Consider the following 9,327-nt stretch of genomic DNA (forward strand, 5'->3'; position numbering starts at 1 on the left):
AGTTAAAGTAAAAATTGTATCACTTCTTTTACCAATACCACATGTCTACAAACAAATCTAATAAAAGATATGCAAGCTCTGGTCGGGAAGCTCAGTTGGTTACAGTGTCATTCTAATATACCAAGGTTGAAGGTTTGATCCCTAGTCAGGGCACATGCGAGAAGCATTCAATGAATGCATCCTCACCCGAGGACATATTCTCATTGCTTTTAGAGGTGGAGAGACAGAGAGAGAGAGAGAGAAAGAGCACGTGTGTGTGCGCGAGAGAAATAGAAACATTGATTGTTTGCCTTCTCATTCGCGCCCCAACTGGGAATCAAACACTCAGTCTGAGTATGTGCTCCGACTAGGAATCAAGCCCAAACCTTTTGGTCTATAGTACAACGCTCCAATTGAGCCACACCAGCCAAGGCAATAAATTAAAAATTTTTAAAAAGAGAGATAAACAAGATGTCTATACTGATAATACAAAATATTAATATATGCCCTGACTGATGTGGTTCAGTGGGTTGGGTGTTGGCCTGGAAACCAAAAGATCACCGGTTCAATTGCCTGTCTGGACACATGCCTGGGCTGTGGGCCCGGACCCCAAATGGGGGTATACGAGAGGCAATCAATTGACGTTTCTCTGGTACATCGATCTTTCCCTCTCTTCCAACCTTCCCTCCTACGTAAAGAGAAATAAAATCTTTAAAAAATTAATATATGGAAAGAAAAGCCATGTATATGGATTGATTGAAAGGCTCAATGTTATAGAAAAGGTAATATTGTTCCAAATTGATTTATATAGTCAATGCAATTTCACAGAACATCCAGAAAATTTATGTGTATGTATCTGTGAAAATTGACAAAGTGATTCTAAAATGACATGTGTATCGAAAGGCCAAAAAATAAACGAGATATTTTATTAAATTTTTAAATTTTATTTATTTTAGACAGAGGGGAAGGGAAGAAGAAAGAGAGGTAGAGAAATATCAGTGTATGGTTGCCTCTTGCCCATCCCCCACTGGGGTACTGCCCCTCACCCAGGCATGTGCCCTACACTGGGAATCCAACCGGGGACCCTTTGGTTTTCAGGCCTGTGCTCAGCCTACCAAGCCACACCAGCCAGGGCTAAACAAAATATTTCTGAAGAAAAAATTTAGAGGGTTTACACAACCAGATAATAAAGTCTCATTTTGTGACGACTGCTAACACTTAAGTCATAAAGGCACAAAGATTGACAAATAGAGCAACAAAATAGTGTCCCAATAGAGGATAAGAGAGACAGTTATTTGATTTGCGAAAAATATGACACTGACTTGATGCCATTAAATGAAGCCAATGATCTGGTCTATGGTACATTCTTTTAATTAATGTAAGAAAATCTAGTCTTAGAAGTAGAGATAAGTGAGCAAGATAGAAGAGATGGGCCAGAATCCATGCAAATAAGTCACGCTGAAAAGTCTCGCACAGACCTGTGTCTGGCCACTCCAGCTATACCGCTCTGTTAGTCCTGTGATCTCTTAGGAAATTTTCCTTCATCACCTTTTGTAGTTTTTTTCCCTCCTTAACGTTTCTTTTCCTTACAAACGTTTCTTTCTGCTTCACTGCTTTTGTTTAAGTTACGTCTTCACATTTTTCTGTGTTTCTTTTTTTATTATTTTTTTAAAAACTGATTTTAGGGAGAGAAAGGAAGGGAGAGAAACATCAGTTTGTTGTTCCACTTATTTATGGATCCATTGGTTGATTCTTGTATGTGCCCTGACTGGAGACCAAACCTGTGACCTTGGGATATCAGGACAACTCTCTAACCAAATGAGCTACCCAGCCAGGGTGGATTTTTATTTTTAATTTCACACCATAAAACAGAAAGAATGAGGGAATGGTGGGAGTCTTACATGGGCCCCAGAAAACAACTGATTTCTGTTAGTTGTTTAATATTTATTGTTAATTAAGTTCATCTGGTGGTCTGATCCGATTAACCCCCTTTGTCCCATCAATAACAGGCAAGGATGAATCCAGAAGGACTCCAGAGAAAATGCAACACAGTCTTTCCTTTTAAACTACCAGGCGGCTGTTCATCTCATGATAATCTTCTAAAGTCCTTCCTATTTCACTCTCCCTTGCCCCGAGGGAAAAGTACTAAATCCTTTCCAGATACCAGAGACCTTGCCCAGGCCTGTTCTCACCCCTCCACCCACCATCTTAGGGGTTGTGCCTGGTTCTATCTGGTATACTGGCCTTTATTATCTTTCCGTACCCTATTCTTTTTTTGCCCTCCCCACAAACTCTCCTTTTCAGGACTACTCCAGGCGCACACAGGCCACCAGTGGGTCAGACCTGCAGACATCCCACAGGGACGCAGCTGTGAAACATTGGAGTAAAGATCTTGGCATTAATGACCAGGCCAGGGTTCCAATGCGGAAGCAGCTGTTTGACCCAGACCAGCTACCCGGGGGGCGCCATCAGTGTCACAGGGCTCTAAACACACCCAGCTCCCAGAGTTGTCCCTGGAGCTTGATAAGTTAATAAATGAATAAGGCTCAGCCTAATAGCTTTGAATTTTAGCCCCCATCCCCACCCCCACCGCCGTCGGCCATGGGCCAACACTTTCCCAAGACGTCATAGAAATGAATTACTAGAAACATGCAATTAACAAGACCACATGGCCATACAAACAGACTTTTCCAGAAAAACTATCAGGCCAGGCCTTGACGTGAAATCCGCCACGTCGAGCCCTTTTAGGCCACAGCAGCTGTCAAAGGAGACCATACGCGCGTCCGGAAAAAGCCCCATATCTTTGTGCCTGGGAATGTTCACCCCAAAATTACGCCCACAGGCACGTGCACGAGACGCAAGCACAACCCTGGAACGTGGTCTTTCTTTCCGGAAACTCACCTCCGCGACAAGGCTGGACCTCCAACTGGGCAATCCGGGCCCGGAGGCCGAGCGGCCGACCGCCTGGCTGCACGGGCTCCTCGGCTGTGCCTTCCCGAGGCTCCTCCCTTTCATAAAGGGACTGGGGTCAGTAATGCAATTAAAGGCGTGATTGGATAAACCCTGCCGCGGACGGATCCCGGACGGCACCTTCCCGCTCCGGCCCGGGGATACCTACCGCCGCCGCGCGCAGTCCCCGCGGCCCCGGGCGGGAGGCCCCGTCGGGCACCCCGCCGTCTCCGCAGCGCCCTCTGACGACGGTCCCACCGCGCGGGCGTGTTGAAGGTCAACATTCGCCTCACAGACACCCTGGTCACGTGGTGTCCTAAGCGCGTCTCCTGAACGCGTGCTCATTTCCCGATATTTGGAAATCTCACGGGCGGAACAGCACAGGCTCCCCGGCGGCCAAAGGACACGCAGAGCAGCCGGGCGTTAGCGGCGCCGCGGGAACCGCAGCCCCCGAGCGCCCCGAGCCGCGGAGCCGGCCTGCCGCCCATGAAGGCCCCGAGGCAGGGCGGCTCGGTGTCTGGGCGAAGGGCGACCCCTGCGCGCGGTCCGACCGGCCGGTCTGTCAGGAAGGGTTCACCCGGAGGCCGACGGCGGCCGCCGCGCCGAGGCGCCCGGCCCCGGCCCTTCCCCCTCAGCCCTCGCCCCGGCGTGCGGCCCGTGAGGCGCCACGGGGTGACACAGGGTGTGACAGGGCGGGAGAGGACGACGGGTTGAGGGGCCGCCGAGGGAACAGGCGCAGGGGCGGCTGAGGCAGAAGCATTCGCGCCTGAAACGGCGGGGTGAGGAGTTTTCCCTTCCATCTCGGGTAGCCCTGGAAGGTTGTGAGTAGAAGAACTTGATGCGAGTTACACATTCCGCCCGGTCCCGCCCCCAAATTCGCCCAGAGTTAGAAGAGACTGGAAAGGGGATGATGACACCGAAGCACAGGGAAGTAACTACATCCCGCCCGATGAGATGTTTATGGATTTTGGAGAGAGGGAGAGAAACGTCGATGTGACAGAGAAACATCGATGGGTTGCCTTCCTTCCCCCACCCGACTGGGGATCGAACCCGGAACCTTTTAGTGTGTGGGATGATGCTCCAACCAACGGAGCCACCCCGCCAGGGCGAGGCTGAGTGCCTGTTCAAAGTCACACAGCTGGAGAGCCAGCATTGAGGAATGAGGCTCGGATATAATGAACCTATGGAGCCCTGCCATGGTTACATCCCTTTAGTGAGTTTCCTCTTCCTCCAGATTCCCATGACTACAGACGTGCTTATGGACTGGACACAGGTGAGTGGAGGCATAGTCCAGGCCCTCAATGGTCCCGATCCCACCTATTGTCTCTAGGATTGTGTCCTAGGAGCTTGGGGACCCTGACGAAACCCAGGACTGTAAACCCAGGTTACATGGAGTGGTCCCTCTTGCTAGTAACCAATGCCATGAGGTATAAAAAATTGCTGCAGACATAGGTCCCAGATTGTGCTAATGCTGGGAGGTGAGGCTGAACTTGTCCAGGCACCCGCAGGTATCCTTTCTCCTCTCCCGTGAGACAGAAAGGGAAACGGAGAGAAGGTGGGATGGTGCCAGGCTGGGACTGGCTCCTCGAGAAGTTGGCTGTGTGTTCTGGGGGTGTTGGAAGAAAAAGCTGTGCAGCAGGGAGGGGGGCGGGGTTGGCTGACTGAGGTCAGGCTCCCTGTGACTGCGGCCTGGAGAACAGACTCTGAGCGTGGGGAGGCAGCAGGGAAGAGGTGACTGCAATACCTCAGGTGAGCGGTGGTGGTTGTACCAATGTGGTGGCCACACAGGTGGCAGAACTGGTTGGATTCTGGACCAGCGTTTTCATTAGGGCCACCCAGAATATCAGATTTTAAGGAACGGAGAGAAAAAGGTAGGAGTCAGGGGTGATTCCAAAGTTTTGGGGGTTAGCAGCTGGAAAGATGGAAACTCCATTAACCAGAAGAGTACGAGTAATTGTTCATTGAGATAGTAACTCTGTTTTTGGCTATCTTAAGAGTCTGAGATGCACCCTGGCTGGCTTGCACAGTGGTTGGAGCATCGTCCTGTACACCGAAAGATTGTGGGTTCGATTCCTGGTGAGGGCACATATTACCCAGATTGCAGGTTCAATCCCTGGCTGGGGCACCAGGTGGCTGTGGGGTGGGTCTGGGAGAGTGGATGTCGGACAGGTGGATAGGGCTTCCACGGAAAGTGTGGACAGAAGAGGAGTGCGAAAGCAGAGGAGTAATTGAGACAAGACGACCACGAAGCCCACATTATTGCTTATTCACACTTTGGACTCACCAGGATTTGTGTTGTGACCCTGGGTGTATCTCGGGTGTTTCAGTGACTCTGACAGATTAGCACCGAACACCAGTCACCATCTGGGACAGTCACTGGGCCTGGGGGTGCAGGATCTCTGGGGCTGGGCTTTGAATGATGACAAGGTGGAGAGAGAAAGGCTGTGACTGGAGAGGGGACCTCAGATGCAGCACCGGTGGAAGAGGCTGTGGGTCCCTGAGATCTGATGTCGTTCTCAGTGGCTGGGGATGAAGGGGCAGAATGAGGCAGTGAGGCCTTCAGAGCAGGTTTTGTCCCCTCTGGCAGTGGGCACCACTGAGAGTCTGGGTGCCATGTGCTGAGGGACATGCGGGGAGGCCTGCAGTGCGGGCCGGAGGGTGTAAGTGGTTGCCGGAGTGAGACTGAGAGAGGAGAGTGGGAGAAAGAGTGACGTGGAGAGTGGACTGCAGGACGTCAGGCCGTGACACTGATGAGGGCGTGTGTCCTAACGCCAGGCTGAGTTTGGATGGCTTCTCCCTGCCCTTGTGCCTGTAGCTGCTGTGGGCAGAGGTGGTGATCATGATACCAAGAGAAGACAGTGGGTGTCTGCAACACCAGGGCCTGGTGTCTGCTCCAAGGTGGGGACATTGGTAGGAGGGTGAGCAGGGGATGAGTGTGTGGGTGGATGAACTTGCGGTCCTAGGAGAGAGGTTGATCATGGAATGATCTGTCCCTGTGATGGCAGGGCTGTGTAACCTTTGAAGACATGGACATTGTCTTCTCGCAAGAGGAGTGGAGGCTCCTCGATGAGGCTCAGAGACGCCTGTACCTCGATGTGATGCTTGAGACTTTGTTACTTAAAGCCTCGCTGGGTAAGGCCCTCACACTCACCCCAGCATCCTGGTCCCTGTTTGTCCTCCTTTCCCCCAGAGGCAGCCCCTCCCTTTCGATAGCCAGACATGGGCTCTGCTAACTTTCCCACTTTCTTGGCACATGCACTGTGGCTGCCAGTGCTGAGGTGTATGCACTTCCCCAAGCAGCCCCGTCTTTTTGTCCCGAGCTTGCAGGGAAGAGTCTGGGATTCAGGAGTCATGAGGCCAGCCTAACGCATCTTACTTTGTTTGCCCTCTTACTGGAGAACGACTGTGTCCAGATCCATGGCACCTTGTGTTTCAAGTTCTAGCTGAGTCTATAATCATTTTTGTTTTTAATCCTCACCTGAGGATATGTTTAGAGAGGGGAAGGGAGAGAAACATCAATTGGTTGCCCCTCCTACACACCCTGACTGGGGATCAAATCCACAACCTAAGTATATGCCATGACCTGGAATCGAACCCGCAGCCTTTTTGGTGTATGGGACGATGCTCTGATTTAGTGAGCCACCTGGCCAGGGCGAGTCTGTATTTTTAATAACATTGATATTGTGTATAGGATCCACCAGAGGCACCCTTTAATTTTTCCAGATTTAAGAACAGGCGCAGTTGGGCTGTAGGATGGAGAAGCTGTGAGGATAACCCCTTTATTTACTAGATATTATATAGTAAGTGTTAATTCTTGAAGGCTCTGCTTTCATTTACATTAGGCCATAGTAACTATTTTAACTGGGTGAACTGTGGGGTACCATTTTATTAAACCAGTTTGTTTCAACAACTTATGTTAATTTAAATGTATTATTCATCATGTTAGATCATCTGTACCCAGTATGGGATATTGTCAGGTTATGGAGGCTATGGCTTTGGGAAATTTAGAAAAGGCTACAGTTTAAGTGAGGCATATCTATTTTTCTTTGGTTTCTATTTAGTTACTTTCCTAACAGTATAGGAATACAGTGAGTACTTTTACTCGCAGGTATAATTTGAGCCCCAGTAATGATTACATTTATGAAATTTGGCCATTGGTGCTTTTTAGTAAGTTATTTATTTATTTATTTATTTAATTTATTTTTCGAACCACATTATTGAGGAATGGTTGACATGTAAAAAGCTGTAACTATTCTATAGATACAACCAGATGGGTTTGGGTTAAGTATATACTCTTCAATCTGTCACCACCATCAAGGCCATAAACGTATCCATTAATCCATTACTTCCCATAGTTTCCTCCCATCCCTTCGTTATTATTATAATTTATTTATTTTGTGTACTTGGGCAGTAAAAATACTTAACATAAGATTTACCCTCCTAGCAAAAATCTCTTAGTTTTGATTTTTTCTGTTGTTTTTCTATTCTTTTATTTATTTTCACTTTGATCTTTTTTTTCCTTCCTTCTGCTAACATTGGGCTTGGTTTGTTCTTTTTTTCTACTTCCTTGAGGTGGGAAGGCAGGGTGTTTATTTAAGACCATTCTTTTTTTTTTTTTAAGTATTTTAAAAATATTTTTTTAATCTTCACCCAAAGGTATTTTTTATTATTGATTTTTGAGAGAGAGAAAAACATCAATGTGAGAAACATCATTTGGTTGTCTCCCATATGCACCCTTTTTTATTTCATCTTTCATTCATTGTTTGTTCAAGAGTGTGTTGTTTAGCTTTCACATAATTTTTGTGAGTTTTCTAATTCTCCTGTTATTAATTTTTACTTTTATCAAATTTTGGTCTGAAAAGCTACTTGGCATGGTGTGGGTATGTGTGTTAGGTCCCTTTGGTCTGTACTGTTGTTCAATTCTGCTGTCTTCCCAGCCATCGAGGCTTTATAAGATATCAAAACATCCTATTATACAGAAAGTTAAAAAAAACATGATTAATACTCTCCCACCAGAGTCAGCATGACCCATCAGCATTTCTCTTCTTTCAGTTTGTTGGCATACAATGGAGAATGAAGAGACACCTTCTGAGCAGGGTGTTTCTGTAGAAGTTTTGTCAAGGATGGGTCCATCCACCCAAAAGACTCATCCCTGTGAGAACTGTGTCCCAATCCTGAAAGAAATTTTGCACCTGGCTGATCTACCTGGGCACAAACCATATTTGGTTGGGGCATGTGCAAACCTACAGCAGCTTCAGAAGCACTTCAGTGCAGAAAAAAGACACATGGATAGAGCATCACTTGTAAAGAGCTGCACATTCCATGTGCCTGGGAATCCATTCATGTGTAGGAAGGTTGGAAAAGAGTTCTTGGCCACATTGGACCTTCTCCAGCACCAGGTCATTTCCAATAGTGAGAAGCCAAACAAAATCTCCAAGTGTGGGGAGTTACTTCATGGCAGAAAATGTCATTACAAGTTGTGTGAATGTGGGAAAGCTTCTGGCCACAAACACAGTCTTGTTTACCACCCAAGAGTCTCCACTAGAAAAAGGGATTCTGAATCTTGCAAATATGGAAAAGCCTTCCGTTGTAAATACTCGCTTGTTCAGCTTCAGAGAGTTCACAATGGAGAAAGGCCTTTTGAGTGTGGTGAATGCGGGAAATCTTTTCAGCAAAGAGCCACTTTCATCATACACCAGAGAGTTCACACTGGAGAAAGACCTTTTAAGTGTGGTGAGTGTAGGAAATACTTTAGTCAATGCTCCAACCTTATTGAACACTACAGAATTCACAGTGGAGAAAGGCCTTTTGAGTGTGACGAATGTGGGAAATCCTTTGAGTGCAAATCCATTCTGGTTCGGCACCAGAGGACCCACATTGGAGAAAGACCTTATGAGTGCAGTGAATGTCGGAAATTCTTTAGACAAAGCCCCACCCTCGTTCAGCATCAGAGAATTCACACCACAACAAGGTCCTATGTGTGTGTCCAGTGTGGGAAATCCTTTAACCAAAGAGCCACTCTTGTTCGACACCAGAGTGTTCACACTAGCAAAAGGCTTTATGAGTGCAGGGAATGTGAGGAAAACCTTTGGATCCAAATCCAGACTTGAAAGGCACAACAGAAGTCACACGGGAGAAAGGCCTTAAGAGTGTTCTGAATGTGGGAAATCTTTCAGACAGAACTACAGCCTTGTTGAACACCAGCGGGTTCACAGTAGAACAAGGCCTTCTGAGTGTGGCCAGTGTGGGAAGTCCTTTAGCAGAAGAGCCATCTTCACTAAACACCAGAGAATTCACACTGGAGAAAGGCCATATAAGTGTGGTGATTGTGGCAAATGCTTTAGTCAAAGCACCAGCCTCATTAAGCACTGCAGTATTCACACTGGTACAAGGCCTTAG

General features: G+C 47.6%; 1 protein-coding gene across 1 annotated transcript; it reads left to right on the top strand.

Annotated features, from left to right (window-relative positions):
- Positions 1–5,954: 5,954 nt before the first annotated feature.
- On the top strand, positions 5,955–9,327 carry LOC129082422 (zinc finger protein 416-like). The gene is given in 3 exon segments (XM_054588128.1): positions 5,955–6,023; positions 8,538–8,899; positions 9,069–9,327. Coding segments are annotated over 3 exon segments (690 nt in total).

The sequence above is a fragment of the Pteronotus mesoamericanus genome, unplaced genomic scaffold, assembly GCF_021234165.1.
Source record: "Pteronotus mesoamericanus isolate MK-2021 breed Mesoamerican mustached bat unplaced genomic scaffold, CSHL_Meso_final scaffold_128, whole genome shotgun sequence".
NCBI classification, from domain to species: domain Eukaryota; kingdom Metazoa; phylum Chordata; class Mammalia; order Chiroptera; family Mormoopidae; genus Pteronotus; species Pteronotus mesoamericanus.